The sequence below is a fragment of the Amblyomma maculatum genome, chromosome 1 (assembly GCF_055883805.1).
Source record: "Amblyomma maculatum isolate TAMU_Amacu chromosome 1, ASM5588380v1, whole genome shotgun sequence".
NCBI lineage: Eukaryota > Metazoa > Arthropoda > Arachnida > Ixodida > Ixodidae > Amblyomma > Amblyomma maculatum.
The window spans coordinates 493370005-493387452 of NC_139344.1; the positions used below are offsets into that span (position 1 = coordinate 493370005).

Genomic DNA, 17448 nt, shown 5'->3' on the forward strand with positions numbered 1-17448 from the left:
ATAAAATAAAAAATAAAAGAAGTACACAAAATTGAGAAAAAGAAAGAGAAAAAATAAGTATTATACATGAAAGAAAATTGAATAGAATAAAGGATAAAAAAAAACCGACACAAGGTGTTTCTTTATTTGTCATGAAATGGTCATTAATACAGATGTAGAAGAGAAAACTGTACAAAGAGATATGTGTCATGAGACAATAACTAAGAGAAGTAGTGCATGCAATGGCAGTTACAAATATACAATCAAGAAGTTTTAGTGTGTATATGCAAATTATATACATTATATACATTCTAGTTATGTGCAGAGAATTAAAGATCTGATATGTACCGAAAAGGAAAGAAAAGAGAAGAAAGTAGAAAAGATAAATGAATCCTAAACTGTTTATAAGAAAGGGACGTTTGCATTTATTGTAATTTAAACTACATTTTCCGTTCTGGAAAGGGCTGACATGATTGTTCGCCTCAATTGGCCTGAGTGGCCCATCCCAGAAAAGGGAAAATGCAGATTAGTCAGGTCCTGTGTGTCCGTCTGTAATCTGGCAAATTTTCACTGATGAGTGCAACCACTCTTAAGGGGAGGCACTGCTCTTTAAACTAATTTTGTTAGTTTTTGTCGCACATAGATGAAAAATGTATGCCTGATGTATTTTTGTATGCTGAACACAAATATGCAATCTGTTTTTATCTACCTTGTGTCAATTTTGAAATATTCGTTAATTAATGACTAATCATTGTGCCCAAGTTTTTAATAAGTTCCTGATCAAAAAATGATTCAAATTTGATATCTGTATGTTCTGCAAGAGCCAGAGTGTGCAACCATACCATTCTTATAATTTTGGCCTCCCTGGCATAGAAGTTATATACTTGCCAAATACATCCATCAAAAATTGGGAAAATTTCAACAAATAACTTACTAATTTAATTAAATTTCAAAGAGGAATTGTTATGCTTTTTAGACCTTATTGCAGAGAACAATTCATAAGCTTCAATATACAACAAGAATTGTTCCAATCTGACCACCACATCTGGAGATATCTTGGGCAACAGATGTGGAGTGGTTAAAAAATCCATTTTGAAAAAACAAGAAAAGAAGTTTGAAAACAAGGCCGGAGTTTATTTGCTGCAAATCAAGGCTTGTACTTCATTGCAAACTGTGTCAGAAGCCTCCAGGAACATAATCACTATCAACAGTTTTCCCTTGCTTCCTTTTCATGGCACTCCGGAAGTTTTCAGCACCTGCATGCTTCCTGTCCGATGCAGCCAGCCGGCGCTGGTCCTTCTCGGCACATCTTTGTACCAATATGCTGCTTCGATTCACATGCAATTCTTTAAGGATAGCCTCAGTGGCATGCTCTTTCCCAGCATTGAATCTGGCGACAGCTTCCCCTACTGCACTCTCAACGGTGTAGAGAGAGGCATGCTTGGTTTTGGGTACGAGTGACCATATCACAGAGTGTAGGCACTCATTTGCATTTTGCGTTTTGCCTCTCTGGCAACGCTCAAGTAGTTTCTTGTCGGAGAGGCGTATGTATATAGGTAGCAATGCCTCAGCGACATAGTCTGGGAGGTTGTATCGATGCCTTGGTGCTGGCTCCTCCTTCGCCACAGCCTTGTTGTGGATGCACCAGCTGCCTTCCCCTTTTGGACAGAGCGAATGATTCGACCTTGCATCTGTCGAGGTCACATGATGATACGTTGCAAGAACAGCATTCTTCATGTCATCAATGTTGCCCAGGTTCGCCTTCAGAGCCCGCCCATAGTAGGTGGATAATTTTGCAATAAGATCCCCTGTGAGCTTGCCCTTTCCACCGAGACTTTTCTGGCTATTTCTCTTATGCTTTTGCAGGAGATTTCTCAGAGCAGCGCCCATGCGTTTGTGAATATGGTTAATGCAGTCTTCTTTTTCGATTTCCACAAAACCATATACCTTTTCTTCGTGCAGGCTGTTAAAAGCTCGGCTATCGCCGTCGCACAACATCGTTGTATAGCGCAGGCCATGCTGTTGCAGTGATCGCCCAAACAGTATTCGTGCAGCCTCCACTTCCATTTGCCCAGGCTTGCTCAAACTATTTTTTTGGCACTGGTGGTCAGCTCGCCACTGCTCATAGTGAGGGTCATCTTCTTTCGGGCCCAGCTGGCATCCCAAACAAAAGTTTGAAAGCACCACAAAATCGAGCACATAGCCGGTAAACAGCTCAATTACTGTGCCTACGCAGATGTGCGAGGAGTGGCCCCTTGTCAGCCACGTTCCATCATATGAAACCGCAATATTGCCGGGGTTTTCGAAGTTTAACTCGCTGTACACCGATTTCACGGCATCGGCGCACTCGCTCATCACATGCGCGGCAGGGTTAAGTTTTTTCTTCACGTACTTCTGGAAGGTTTTCGGGTGCAAACCACGTCGTGAGACGTTCAGTGAAGAAAAAATGTCATTTAAAACTGTCTGCCCGTTCCCTGTGCTCATCACTGCACGAGTAGCGAGCACATTCACTTCGAAAGGGTTGCAGGCCTCATTCCCACCTGCTCTCGGCGAGCTCCATTGCGCATCAAGTTCACCGCAATAATCACAGGTTAAAACAAGCCTGACAGCTATTCCGTACTCCCGGCCCGTCTTCGAAAGCGTCACAGGGCTACCGCACTGCTTACACTGCGCATGCTGTAGGAGTTCGTTCACGGCTGCGAGGCTTAGAACGGTGAACGGCGGATAAAAAAAAACCGACACAAGGTGTTTCTTTATTTGTCATGAAATGGTCATTAATACAGATGTAGAAGAGAAAACTGTACAAAGAGATATGTGTCATGAGACAATAACTAAGAGAAGTAGTGCATGCAATGGCAGTTACAAATATACAATCAAGAAGTTTTAGTGTGTATATACAAATTATATACATTATATACATTCTAGTTATGTGCAGAGAATTAAAGATCTGATATGTACCGAAAAGGAAAGAAAAGAGAAGAAAGTAGAAAAGATAAATGAATCCTAAACTGTTTATAAGAAAGGGACGTTTGCATTTATTATAATTTAAACTACATTTTCCGTTCTGGAAAGGGCTGACATGATTGTCCGCCTCAATTGGCCTGAGTGGCCCATCCCAGAAAAGGGAAAATGCAGATTAGTCAGGTCCTGTGTGTCCGTCTGTAATCTGGCAAATTTTCACTGATGAGTGCAACCACTCTTAACAAAAGGGCACAGCATTTTTTGTTATCTAGCCAATCTCTCCAATGTAATGTCGTTTGGTCGTCAGCAAGGTTGCGAGGTAGACGTGATGTTACGTCAGATGTAATGGGACAGTTATTGGTGTAATGATGGACGTTACCATCAGGGTGACCGCACGGACATTGAGGCGATGTTGTTATACCAAAACGATTGAAATAAGCCGGAAAGCGGCCGTGTCCTGTCAAAAGTGTAACGAGTGGTTTCCCCCCAGGAAATGTTTTTGGAATGTTAAAAACTTTCGAAATTCAATCATAAATTACAGTGCCCTGATTGTTCTTCCGTCACCAGGTCTGCCATTGCGCTTTGACGGAATGTTTGAAGGCGTTGTGTACAGAAATTTTGGATGTTGAAGAATGTCTAATTCTTGTGTATTTATACGCCTGAGAAGCAATGGTATCTGCTATTTCATTTCCTAAAATGCCCCTGTGGGCAGGAACATGAAATAGCTTTACGGGACGGTCAGAGGCGACAGTTCTTAAAAGAGTTTTGATAGTATAGATTTCTGGGTCCGATATGAGATAGTTCGAAAGGGCATTCAGTACCGAGAGAGAATCTGTACAAATATATACAGGTGATATTCCTCTCTGATATTTTAAATACCGTAATGCCTCCTCGAGCGCCATTTTTTTTTTGCGCAATACGCGCTATTAGCCAATTCGACCCGAAAGCGGCCTACTGCTAATATTCGGCCGGTTTGTGTAAGAGCAACGAATGCAGCACCTGCAGCCGTGGAGGTATATGCCATCCGTGAAGACATGAAGTGCCGCCGCAGCCATGTCCAAACGAACGTGCTCAAAAGAAGTGACCTCCGACGGATGCTGAAGAGCCTCATCAAAAGGCGATGCCATTTCAGAAGCGAGGAACGTTTTTTGTCCAAATGGGGTATCTGATCTTAATACGAATAGTCTAAACTTTGCGTTTAACCTGTCTAGGTCAAACTGCAGAGGAGGAGCATGCATTAAAATTTGGAGCGCCCTCGTGCTCGTTACGGAGTAGGCTCCCGTCAACGCCATTAACGGGGCCCGCTGCACAGTTATTAACCTAGCACGAAGTCCTAAGTGGGGACACGCAGTCCACCACACAGGGGACGCATAAGTGAGAGTGGGCAGAATGACTTGTTTATATAATGCTCTGAGCTGCTCCGGTGGCAGAGTGCCGCTCATGCGCAAGAGAGTTGCAAGCATCTTGGAATGCTCTTTGAGGTATTCGCCATGGGCTATGAACGACAAGGTGCAATCAATGAAGACGCCGAGCACCCGGATAGCTGGTCTGAACTTAAGACAGACGCCATCCAGTTGAACGGTTGGTGGAGTACGCCCCATGCCTCCCCTAGGAGGTGTGATTAGGACGCACTCTGTCTTCTGTGCACAGATAGTGACTCTTGCCGTCTTCGCCCATGTCGTCACTCGTCCGAGTGCATCCTCCGCCAAAGTCTGTAAAACTCTCCTGCTATCGCTTCGAGCAGCTCGAAGCGATAGGACTTGAGCTCGAAGTGAGTGTAAGTACCGCCCCAATCCAAAGTCTCACTCCTGACACTGTTGGAGAATAAATGCAAAAATAAAGCGGAGTGAGAAAATGCCTGCACCTGCGGGCTTAAGCCACTCAAAATAAATGAATTGGGCCCAGTCGGCCAAGAATTTTAATTTGGTGGAAAAAAGCCAGTTGAAAAAATAAACAGTGGGCACGGTAACACATCTGTGTTCGAAGGGTTCAGCTGGCACAGAGGGTGGCCAATCCTCACAGAGCTGGTTTATTAATTTTCGTTGGGATGATAATTCAATAAATGTGCCCAGGGACACATACATGCACATGTCAAAATTATACTTAGAAGGCAACACACACAGGCAACACAGCAATTTAGTTTGATATTCCCTTTGATGTGACCTGATCTTTTTGTAGAATTCGCTTACTACATTTTTCTATATCTTCAACAGAATTTAGTTCATGATGTTGTTCAAACCATTTATCTTCCTTTAATTCCTTGAGTACTCTTTCTTCTCCCTTCATAGTTAAATGAAATGTTACTGGTTGTTCTACTTTTTCTATTACTATTTGAATGTATCTATGGTCACTATCATTGGCATGTTTTAGAACTTCCGAACTTTTAATTGAACTGCGTAATGGTTGATTCACTAGGGTTAAATCTATCCATCCTTTGGCTCTACTTGTTTTAAATGTGGGTGGTGAATGCCTTTCGTTTAAAATTATAAGGTCATTACGTATTACAAATTCACAAGTTTCATTTCCTCTCTGATCATTTACTTTGCTTCCCCATATGACATTTTTTGCATTGAATTCTCCCATTTCTAAGATCTCCTGTTTTGAATGGCGCTATATCTAATTCAATTTTGAGTAAAATTGGTATGATATCTTCATTTGGGGGACAGTATACACTTGCTACAATAATTTTCTTTCTCCCCTTAATTATTCGAGCTATTACTACTTTTTCTTCTACCTTAATTGGGAAAACTTGTATATTATCATGGTGTACAATTGTTGCCTTTGGCTTTTTACTGTTTGCTACTATTTTATGTTTTATCGGAAATGGAATTATTTTGTCGTTCAAAATGTACGGTTCCTGAATTACTGAGATATCGTGAGAATGTTCATTGTTAAAATCTTTCAATGATTGATTCGCTTTAAATCATCGTGCCAAATTGATTTGTATTATTGTTATTGTTTCTTTGTTTCCTTTTTGCGTTAATTGCAATTGCCCTCTTTGATTTTCAAGATCTTGTTCCAGAGTGTTGTCTGCCATGGTGGTTGCAGTGGTTTGTCTTCCTAGTTCAGCCTTGCCAAAATCCTTTCTTTTTCTTCTTCTACCTTCTTCTGGTAGCATGGGCATGAATAAGCCAACAACGGGTGATTGCAATCCTCTGCATCATATCCCGCTTGCCGGCAGGCTAAGCAAAAAGACTCACTGTGTCCTGGTTTTGAACAGTTTATGCACCTAGCTGGTGCCTTGCAGAACCTGTCTGCGTGTTCCAGACATGGACATTTTGAACATTTTGTGACAAATATGCTGTCACCTTTCCCATCCGATGTTTACATGCGTGCGACCTTCTAGTGCTTCGTATGCACGTTTGTTGACAGCAATTATGGCTGTCCTTCCTCTTCGTCCATCCCTAATTCCTTTCACTTGCATATCTTTTTTTTTGCACTTGATATTGTTTTGCGTGATGATAGTTTCCACAAGGTCTTCATCGTCAATGTCACCTTCTATTCCCACGATCTTGATTTCCAGTCGTCGTCCCTTGGGTTCTTTCACTTGCAGATCTTTCGTTGCTTCATTTTCTTTCACCATCTTGGCGATTGTCTCAAGAGACTCCTGATGTGATGAAACCACCAGTACTCCTTCCCTGCTTGTCCTCAGGGAGGTTTCCTTGATGGCCAGCTCCACAGGGTTGATGTTGCGTTTTATGTCTTCGAGAATTCTTTCCTTCCTTTTTGTCGTTGAAGTGATGATTAATGTTCTTGTCTGGCTTTGTTTTTGGTTCCCTTTTTGTTGCTTTTCTTCATTTTCCTTCACGATGTCCGCATAGGATGGCCCTCCTTGGGTTCTTGCTCTACACTGTGCCAAATTCGAGTTAAGCCCAAACGAGTTGTTTGCAGTCCGGCTGAGCCTACACTCCTGATGTTGTTAATTAATCTTCCTCACTTCTTCGGGCATAGCCCAAACTATCTTCTTGTCCTTCACCTTTTTAATTTAAGTGCCCACTGCAGCAATTACCTTATTGTGCGCGCATCCCAACACCCTGTGGCGTCTGCTTGGGTGACGAAGGGTTAACTTCAAATGTTGTGAAATCTTCACTTGCGTTGTGCCACACTGTAACAACTTTTCCTGGATAGTTTCTTCTTCCCAATTCCAAGTCTGAATAAAAAAATTTTTCCGCTAATTTTGACGCATTTTTAGTGGTATCTTATAACACTAGTTCAGGCAACCCTGTGCTCCATTGTTTTTCTTCTATATCTAATATCTCGAAAACCAGTAATGATAGACAAAATCTGATTTCACTTTTGGATAGCCCTTTCTCAGCCTTTTAAAATGATATACTATTATACTTTTCTGTTTCTTCACTATTCACGAAGTTATTCAACTTTATGTCGCGCCAGTTATCCTGCCGAGGAAGGGGCCCCCTACTCCCATGGCAAGATGGTATTTTAGCTTATATCTTCTATTTTAGGCTATCGAAAGGTCTGTGTTTTTGTTATTTGAGACTCCCCATCACTTTCTGATTCGCTGACCAATTTTAGACCGCGGGTGCCCTTATTTTTCTAGCTTCGAGTACCTTTCCACGGCGGCTTGCATGGAGGAAGGAAACAACTTAGGAGAGGCCCTTGCCATTCCCAATGCATTGGAGAAAGTGTGGCGGAAGTGACGTCAAAATTTAGGGTTAGCCAAGTCGGGCCATTAGCAACGGCGACGCGTTGCTATGAAAACTCGGGCCACTAGCAACAGCGTTGCTAAGGGCCCTAGGTACGTGAGCGTCGCGGAGAAAGGGTAAAGGAGGAGGAGAGACGTTGCAGCGTCCGGTCGCGGCCGCGCCGCGACCGGACGCTGCAAAAAAAAATGACGTCAGGGCCTCTCCTAAGCTTTCCTCCCTCCATTGCGGCTTGAGTTCGATTAGGGTTAGTTTGTTTACAACCTGTTCAGGGTCGTTTTTGGTGATATTTTCCGAATTACTGGGCGGATTTTCACACGGTTTGCTTTTGGATGGTCGCCAACACTTTTCGAAAGAGGAATGTGGAAGGAAATTGCCGGACTCACTCGTTTGCAGGTTGAAAATTGCAAAAAACGCCGCAGCTCGGCCGCCAGCAGCCACACAGCCAGGAGACACCGATGATGATAGTAGACAGATGTAGTTTGAGGTGAAGAGATCGCCTCTCCCGTACCACAGATGTATCGCGGGGAGAAGTGAGTCAATTGAAAATAAAATAAAATGCTATAGAACCAAAAGGATATTTTTGTAAAATAATGAAAGAATATGAAAGTGGGTAGGCTACCATCAGCGATCCCCCGGCCCAGGGAACGGTCGCGGCGCACCAGCAAATTTTATTGTTTTCCCTTTTTTTTTATTACAAAATTATTATTCTTCTTTACTGTTCTTCCTTCTGTCTTGGACTGTCCTCTTGTACTTCTTTCTTCTGATTTGGTTTTTGGCTTGCTGTGGTCCTCCTGATGGTTGTTTTTTTTTTTTTTGTGGGTGTGTGTGTGTTGGTCAAGGACTGCACATGTGTGTGGGCTCCATACGGGCTGGCACAGATGTACCCACCATGCTTGGTCTAAGAGGCCCGCATGATTTCCACACTGGAGTTAGTCAGAATTTCCTAGAATGGTTTGTATCATTTCTTTTAATATGGTGATGGTTCCTGTTTTTTTTAATTATTTCTGGTTTTCTTCTGGAGATATCCTTTCCTAACATTTGTGTTAATTTTTTTCCTTTGTGTCTTTGTGATCTCGCATAGTTTCAGATAATGGTCGAAGTCTTCTCCATCTATTCCACATTTACATTTAATGTTATTTCTGATATTAAATCTGTCTAGATAGAATGGAAAGCGGCCGTGGCCTGTGAGTGCTTGGGATATGTAGTGATCTGTAGTGAAATGTGCTGGAATATGTTTTATATTTTTAATCCAATGATACAGTTGGGAGTTTTTACCTTCATTTTTCCATATATCGTTCCATTTAGCTGTGATTTCTTTTTTCAGTTGAAGTTTGATGAAGTGTTTTGTTATTTGAATTTGCAATATGCTTCCATTTTTTGCGGCAGATTTAGCAACTTCATCTGCCTTCTCATTTCCAATACATCCCGATTCCCTCTTGTGAAACATAGTGTGATTTCGTATTCTTTTGTCTGTTGAAGCTTTTGTATAATCTCATTTATGAAGAAATTATTATTATTACTGTTTTTCAATCCATTTAATGTACTTAGGCTATCTGTAATTACGAAATGTTTGGTGTCCTTTTCCTGTGTTAAAATGTAGGCTATTGCTTCCTTGATGGCCACTGCTTCTGCTTCAAAATTGCTGCTGTAGTTGGGAAGTTTATATTGTTGTTCAAAGAAAATGGAATTGTTGTTATCGTACATAACGTATGCTGCTCCTGTGTTATTGTCTGTTTTTGAGCCATCAGTATGCTCTTCTGGATTGAATTCTTCATACACATATTTAACCTTTTGTGTTGGATGATAATACCAATTGTCCACTCTGTCTGCTATCTCTCTTCCTGGACTTTCTTGGAGATTGCCTCCAGCGATTCGGGATGCTGTGAGACCACAACGACCCCATCTCGTCCCGTCCTCATGGTGGTATCTTGCAACTGGAGCTCCACTGGGTCAAGTCGTCATTTCAGTTCCTCCAGAATTGCTTCCTTCCTTTTGTGTTCCGACGTGATGATGATTGCCTTGTACTCCTTTTCCAGTGGGAATCTCGTTAATCCATTCATGCGCGTCACTAATTAGATGACGAGGCATTTGGCTAAAAAAAACAGTTTCTCCTGCCAGCGCAAAGCTAACAAAAGTGGGTTGTGGCCGCTACAGGGCTTCGCATCACCGAGACCGGAGCAGCGGGGCCGTAGCCCCACTGCGTTTGGCAAGTGAGCAGCTTCGGCTCCATGAGGTGCGTTTAGCTACCTATTGGAGGGAAAAGATATAAATAAATGTTACAACCACAAAGATGGAAAAAGTAGCGGCCGACTAATACACTAAGGAATAAAGAGGAAAAGAACCCAACGCAAGCCGGAACAAGGAAAATAGGAGAAAAAAAAAAGAATTAGAGAGCCCCCCCCATGCCCTTGCAGTCGTGCGCGCTGCAGATCGTTTTCTTAGTAAACCTTTGAAGGCAGATGAGGCTTCCCAGAAGGACACGGGCGGAAAGCCAGATCAGGTCAAATTTGGCGAGTCCCAGGGCTTTGCCTGCTTCACTTGTAGCAAAGCAAAGCATACCTCTCGCTCCAAACGCCATACCAAATACTTGGAATTTCTTGGCAGTTGTAAATTTAGAACATAGAGTCGAATATTTCTTTATTTTGTCTCTACATTTGCTGGTAAGGACGCCCTCATTGGCATCCCATGCCACAGCGACATCGACAATGAGGGTTTCATGGGGCATTTCAACAACGAGATCCGGTTTAAGGCGGGTGCCTGAGCTGGTGGTGAAGACTGGCTCTTCTCGGACTGTTGCATTCGGGAGCTTCTCTTTGGTCAGCCAAGCGATTTGCTTGGCGATGTAGTTGTGGCGTTCTTTATGGGGGAGGTCAATTGACTCGCATTCCTGCAAGATATGGAAGGCTGTTTCTTGGCGAAGGCCACACCTACGGCAGAGTTGAGCAGTGGGATCGGAACTTTGTTTATTGGTTAAAGACCAGGTTGGATACAGATTCGTTCTGAGGCGAAGAGCTCCAATTCTATCTCCATCGCACAAGAGTTTCGAGTTGTACCCAAGCCAGGTGTTTGCCTGGGCTTGCTGCTGGTGGGCGAACAGAACTTTATTTTCATATCGAGTACTATAATTGTTCCACCATTTATCGCCACCCCGCTTTAGTGCAGCTTCAAATGACTTAGCACTAGTGGTGCCATCTGGAATGTCAAATAACTCATTTAGGTGGCGATAATGGGATTCCAGCTCAAGATCAAACAATCTGAAAACAAAGGGTTCGTTCAGGCGAAGCATTCTATTGAGGGATTTAAGTTGAACGGATTGTGATGTTTTCTCAAGACAGATGAAACCTAAACCACCACATTTGGTAGGTAACCAGACGTGGGAGTTAGGAAAGCCGAGTGGAAGGTGTAAAGTGCGCTTAACCTTAAGGCAAATAAGCTTGTCAAGGCGACAAGCTTCCTGTTTCACTAGTAAGGTGTTAGAACAACCATATAGAAATGCGGGTAAAACCAGTTTCAGTGAGGCTTTGGAAACAAGATCCAGCAATGCACGGGCCTTCTCTGACTCAACTAATGGACACTTATTGTCAAAGATAGGCCCAAATACTTTACTGGTTGATTTATTTCGTTACTATGGGTTACATAGTCGTTAATAGAAATATCTGGAAGATTGTAATTAAATCATTTCTTTTGGTGATCCACTCGCCAACCAAAGTATTGTGTTTTTGTTGGATTGATTTTTAAGTTGACATTGGAAAGATAATCAGAGGTATGGCTGATGAGTGCCTTGAGGCCTTCAAGGCTGTTGGAATTCAAAAGCAGATCATCGGCAAATGCTAGAGCTGGCAAAGAAGTGTCGTCCAGGTGCACTCCGGCTGGAATGGAGTTTAGTTGTTGGAGTAAAGGGTCGATAACAAGATTTAACAAAAAAAGGGAAAGGGGGTCTCCTTGCTGATGCCTCTTTTTAAAGGAACTTTGGCATTATCCGTACGGGCTGAACTCCAGAACTTAGTCGTACAATTAGTGTACATTTCAAGTAATAGTAGCTGGATTTTAAAGAAGACTTGCTTGGATGCAAGAGCTGAAATGATGGCATCATGGCAAACGGAATCAAAAGCCTTGCGGAGATCTAGGCTTACTGGAAAAAATGGCCGTTTTGACTTCTTAAGGTGTTTCATAAATGCCTGAAGAAGCAAAAGGTTGGTGGAAGTAGAGCGGTCCTCCGAAAAACCTGATTGAAAGGAGTTGAATGTGTTAGGTGATTCGAGACGTGCGAGAAGAAGTTTAGAAAAGATTCGATAGAATGCTGGGGAGATAGAAATAGGGTGTAAGTCTGAAGCACCTCGGGGTCGAGGGCATTTAGGGATGAGCACAGTACGACTCAAGTTCCAACGAGAGAACCCCAAAGGAGAACCAGTTATTAAGGATTGCAGTTAAGATCAGGATGGGGATTTTAGAAATTTCTGAAAAAGAGATGCCATCGGGGCCCGGAGCAGAGCTTTTAGAAATGGATTTAAGAACAGACAATACCTCTTGCTCAGTGAAGAGGTTCTTACCCAGCCAAGATTCAGTGTCCGCCTGTCTCGAAGTTCTTGGTATCCATTCTTATTGACCGCTAGAATGACCGTGGTGCCCTTGCGAACGTGTTACTGTTCTTTCAGTCCGATGTCCTCAGGGCTGCATTTGAGGTCGTTCTGGAAGATGATCTTGTTTACCACTTCTTCCTGCGGTATGCCTTCGTCGATGCCAACTAGTTGCAGCTCAAGGCGACGTCCCTTGGGCTTCTTTATGTCCAAGTTCTTCAGCTTTTCCTTTTCTTCGACGTAGTTTTTCAACCGGTCGAGGGAATCTGCGTCCGTTGACGTGGTAACCACTCCTTTGCCCGGCCTCAACGTGGTATCCTTTATCTTCAGTTCAGTTGGGTCGATTTCTTTCTTTAGGACGTCCATGACTTTTTTTCTCGTCAAGGTTTTTGATGTGACGATGACTGCAGTTGTTTCTTGCATTTGCCTTTTCATTCCTGGTTTTTCCACAGGTTTTTGTGTGGCCTCTACATAACTCTGAGGGGGAGTTGGTCTTTGCAGCCCCTCAATCTGCCCGTTTGGAAACTGATTTTCATGCGTTGCTTCAAGTAACATCGACTTTAGTTTTGACACTTCTGTCACGGTGGCGTTGAGCAGGTTTGCCGTTGTCTCATCTCCCTCCAAATGACTGAGATCTTACAGAGGGCTCTCATGATGCACTGGTTGCTCTTTGCCATTTTTTTGGTAATGGTCTTTATATCTTCTCTCCATGAGGTACTTTGTCGCTTGTGCCGCTTGCGACGCTTGCGTTGCTCTTCCTAGGAGTTTCGGCTCGATTTGGTGGTTTGCTGGGAGGCTCATGGAACTTTTCCTGATTCACTGGCTGATCGTCTTTTACTGAGTGCCATTCCTCTTCTCCAGACCTCCATTGTTGGTTGTTCTGACCCTCACTGTCCTCTTCGTTTGAGGCTTTTGTGTGCTGTTGGTTCTCTCTTGTTTTTTCTTTTTTTCGTTGTTCATTGTTTGATGTCCTTTCTTGGTCCTTTTCCTCTTGATATTGGTATCATGATGGAAAAACAGCGCTACAGACGTGGACGGCGGTGAAGAACAAACACGATGGGCGCTGAACTCGCGACTGAAGTTTAAGCGTTTTCTTTCAAAATTCAACTTTAGTGGAATCTACTGCTGGTCTGGCAACCCCGTACATGGAAAACCTTGGGTTTTGCGTCACTGGCTTCGTTTCTCAACCACGAAAAATCCTATGCACACAAAAACTCTGCAGCAGGGTTCTCCATATTTTCCTTTTCAAAATGAGTGGTTGAACTAGAAAATCGGATGGGTAGATTCCAAGTTATTGCCGTTTTTGCCAGAATTTGCTCTTACAGCAAGAAGGCCGCGCCCATGGTCAGGGAAGCCGCTGCAGCCCAAGGTGTTCGAAGGCTTGTAATTTTACAATTGGGCTATTCCGGTGATTTCTTTTTGTTGTTTACGCTTCGCTAATGTCTTAGGAATCTTCTGGTAGTATTTTTTGTTCACTCGATGGCCCAGTTCTTGGAATATGAGTCAATGCCGAATTGCAAATAGGCTTAAGCCTCCCATGTGAATGTAAATAAAGGACTTTTCTCAGCCAAGACTGGTTCGATTTTGATGCGGTTTGCGTCAAAAAATGCGTGTAGTGTTTATAGACCTGGATTTTTTTGGTTGTAAAACGTTTATTGCAAACAGTCTGAAGGGCATATAGGCCCCTCGCCTAAACGACGGCCAGAAGGTCTTGGCTCCTGGCGGCGTCTTCGGCCAGTTGGACGACTTTTGTTTGAGTCTCCGGATCGGAGCTGAGTAGGAGAGCCTTCCATTGTTCAAGTGACTATTTTTTGTCCCTCCAGGGGGGCAAAAGGGGCATTTCCAGAGAATATGGTTGAGGTCCGCTTTGGCCTTACATTGCTTACACTCGTTTGAATATTGTCCCGGATAATAACGACTACACATAACCGGGTTCGGAAACGTATAAGTTTGGAGACGGCGCCAAGAGGTGGCCTGACTCTGTCAATGATTTATCAGCGGCGGGGAACTTCATTCGATTAAGCCTATAATGTGTGATCTCTCTGCAACACACAAGACGATCCCTGTCTGCGAAGCGCTCGGTATGGCCACTGACTCGGAAAGCAAGACCTCGAGCCAGTTCGTGAGCTGCTTCATTTCCAGCCAGGGATGCGTGTGCAGGTGTCCAGACTATGCGAATTTTGCGGTCGTCCCTTGCAGTCCGCAGGATTCTGTTCGTCAGAGGGGAGACCCTGCCCTTGGCAAAGTTCATCACTGCTACCTTTGAGTCACTAACTATCGTTGACGCATCCGTGCCCACTATTGCAAGGGCGATGGCGGCTTCTTCTGCAATTTCGGGACTGCCCGTCGTGATCGAGGCGCCGGCTCGGAGATATGTCTCGGCGCTAGCTACCGCTATCATTATTCTCCCCTTCCCGCAATTAGCTGAATTCCACGTAGGCCACGTCTTCTATCAGATAGTTTTTAAAACATTTGCCGAGGGCTTCAGCCCGTTTCTCTCTGCGATCTTTGTGGTGGACGGGATGCATGTTTTTCGGTAGTGGTGGGATCATCAGCCTATCGCGCACGTTCTTAAGCATGTCCACTTTCGGACCTCGCTGACTCTCGTAATGTATTCCTAGTTTCGCTAGAATTTTCCTGCCTGTAATGCTTCCCGACAGCCTTTCGTACTGAGAGATTGTCACGCTTTCCACAATTTCATCCAGTGTGTTGTGAAGACCTAGTTCTAAAAGTTTTGCGGTGGGGGTCCGAACTGGTAAACCCAGCGCCTGCTTGACACTTCTGCGAATGATCCCTTCCAGCTTGGACTTCTCCACTGCCTTCAGATTAAGGAAAGGAGCTACGTAAGCAATCTTACTTATTACAAAGGCTTGAACTAATCTGATTAAATTCGTTTCTTTCATGCCATAGCACCTATTTGCGATTCTGCGGATGAGCCGCATAGTCTGTTGCGCGCATATCTCAAACTTTTTTATTGTTTCTCCATTGAAACCGTTGTTTTGAATGTACAGCCCTAAGACTCTAATCCTGTCCACCGTCGGGATATCAAGTCCCTGAGCCTTAAGAGATATCAGCGGGGGATCCGACCGTGATTTCCTCTTTGGTTGGTAAAAAAGCATTTCCGATTTTTGCGGGGAGCACCTAAGTCCCCTATCATTTACGTACTTTTCAACTTCTCCTATGGCCATTTGGAGAGTCTCCTCTATTTGACCGTCGGTTCCTTTGCCAATCCACATAGTTATGTCATCCGCATACATACAATGACTGAGACCTTCAATCGTTGCTAGTTTGCTAGGAAGCCCGATCATGGCCACGTTGAATAGAAGCGGGGACAGTATGGATCCCTGCGGGGTCCCCTTGCTACCTAGCTCTATGTAGTCTGATTTACTTTCCCTGAAGTTAATTTGGGCCACTCTGTCGTAAAAAGAAAACTTTAACATAGTTGTAGGTTTTCGGGCCTACTCCCAGGAGGCTGAGATTATCCAGGATCGCCTTGTGCTTGACGTTATCGAAAGCCTTCGCCCGGTCAAGACCCAAGATGACCTTCGTGTCCCGCGTTTGTGAGTCCAGAATTTTATGTTTTAGTTGCAGCATCACGTCCTGCATTGAGGGATGAGACCTGAATCCCACCATGGAGATAGGATAAAGATGGTGGTCTTCCATGTAGCTGTTGAGACGTGTCTGCACTACATGCTCCATCAATTTCCCTGCACAGGAGGTTAGGGATATAGGCCTTAGATTCTCGATCGACAGAGGTTTCCCCGGTTTAGGAATAAGTACCACCTTAGCCGACTTCCACTGCTTAGGAATCTCACGCGCCTCCCAACATTTCTGCATGTAGGCAGTAAGTGCTGTTATAGAGTTGTTGTCGAGATTTCTGAGCAATTTGTTGCTTACCCCATCCGGCCCGGGCGCTGAATTAGTATTTAATCTAGCGAGCTCTGCTCGCACTTCGAAATCAGTAATGGGTTCGTCCAAGCGATCGTTGGGTATCCCACAGTAACCATGCAGAGGTACCTTCTCGGTGTCCCCTATGTTCCATATCTACAGCGCGATAAACGGGACAAGAGAACACAATAACGACAAACACAGCGCTGTGTTTGTCGTTATTGTGTTCTCTTGTCCCGTTTATCGCGCTGTAGATATGGAACATCGTCACCAACTCTCCCAACAACTGACCTTGTCCCCTATGTAATCGAATCTCATCGAGCAGCTCTTGCTCTGTGCCCTCATGTTTATGCTGGATCTTTTGGAGGTTTTGCCTCTGGGCCGTTTTACATCCGTCAGGGTCTAGTAGGTATCTGAGTAAACTTCATGTGTGGGCCAGACTTATATTCCCGTCCATTTTGTCGCATAGCGATTCCCAGTTTTGCCTAGAAAGTTTGAGCGCATATTCCTCTATCTCTTTGTTGTGCCTTGCTATCCTTCTGCGAAGGTTACGATTCCACTTTTGACTTTTAAGTCGCTTTTCCATACTGGTTTTGGCTTGCCACATATGGAGGAGGCGGGTGTCCATTGTTTCTAGGCCTGAGTCTTCCGCCACAGTCTTGGTCGCTTTACGAGCGTCCAATTGGAGCTGCCTTATCCACTCCTCAATGTCATCAATTTCTGTGGTGTTAGCACTCTGTTCCCGGATTTTTCGGAAGGCGTCCCACTCGACGAGTGAGTGATGTCGGCCAGGGCGTTTATAGGGCCCAGCAGTAATTACCGTTTCCAAAATAAAGTGATTTCTTGAGTGTTAACCCAGTTTGCGCTGCCGACGTTCTTAACAAGGGTGATGTCCGGAGATGTGTCCGTACTGACGCTATTTTCCGTTCTAGTGGGAGACTGAGGGTCCGTAAGTAGGGTGAAGGCCCCTTGTTGCATATCGAGCCAGAGCTCTCTACCCTTGACACATTCTCTCTGGTACCCCCAAGCAGCATGATGGGCGTTGAAGTCCCCCATTGCCACCACCGCTTGTTTGTTAGCAATGCGTAGAGTTTTTTGAAGAAGCGACCCGAAGCGAGTCTTTCTTTGTTTTGGACTGCTGTATATCATCATCATCATCATCAGCCTGATTATACCCACTGCAGGGCGAAGGCCTCTCCCATATCTCTCCACTTAACCCGGTTCTGTGCTAGCTGCATCCACTTGACCCCTGCGAACTTCTTAATCTCATCCGCCCACCTAACTTTCTGCCGCCCCCTGCTACGCTTTCCTTCCCTTGGAATCCAGTTTGTTACCCTCAGCGACCATCGGTTATCCTCTCTTCGCACTACATGTCCTGC

The 17448-nt window shown here is 44.2% G+C and overlaps 1 protein-coding gene and 1 pseudogene across 1 annotated transcript; both read right to left on the reverse strand.

The window, feature by feature from the left end:
• Positions 1–356: 356 nt before the first annotated feature.
• Positions 357–2874, reverse strand: LOC146210262 (uncharacterized). The gene has a single exon (XM_084608724.1). It carries the CDS (start codon positions 2461–2463, stop codon positions 1156–1158), a length of 1308 nt encoding a protein of 435 aa, XP_084464850.1. The 5' UTR covers positions 2464–2874; the 3' UTR covers positions 357–1155.
• Positions 2875–11508: 8634 nt separating this feature from the next.
• LOC146210263 (uncharacterized) lies at positions 11509–13283 on the reverse strand (annotated as a pseudogene).
• Positions 13284–17448: the final 4165 nt, after the last annotated feature.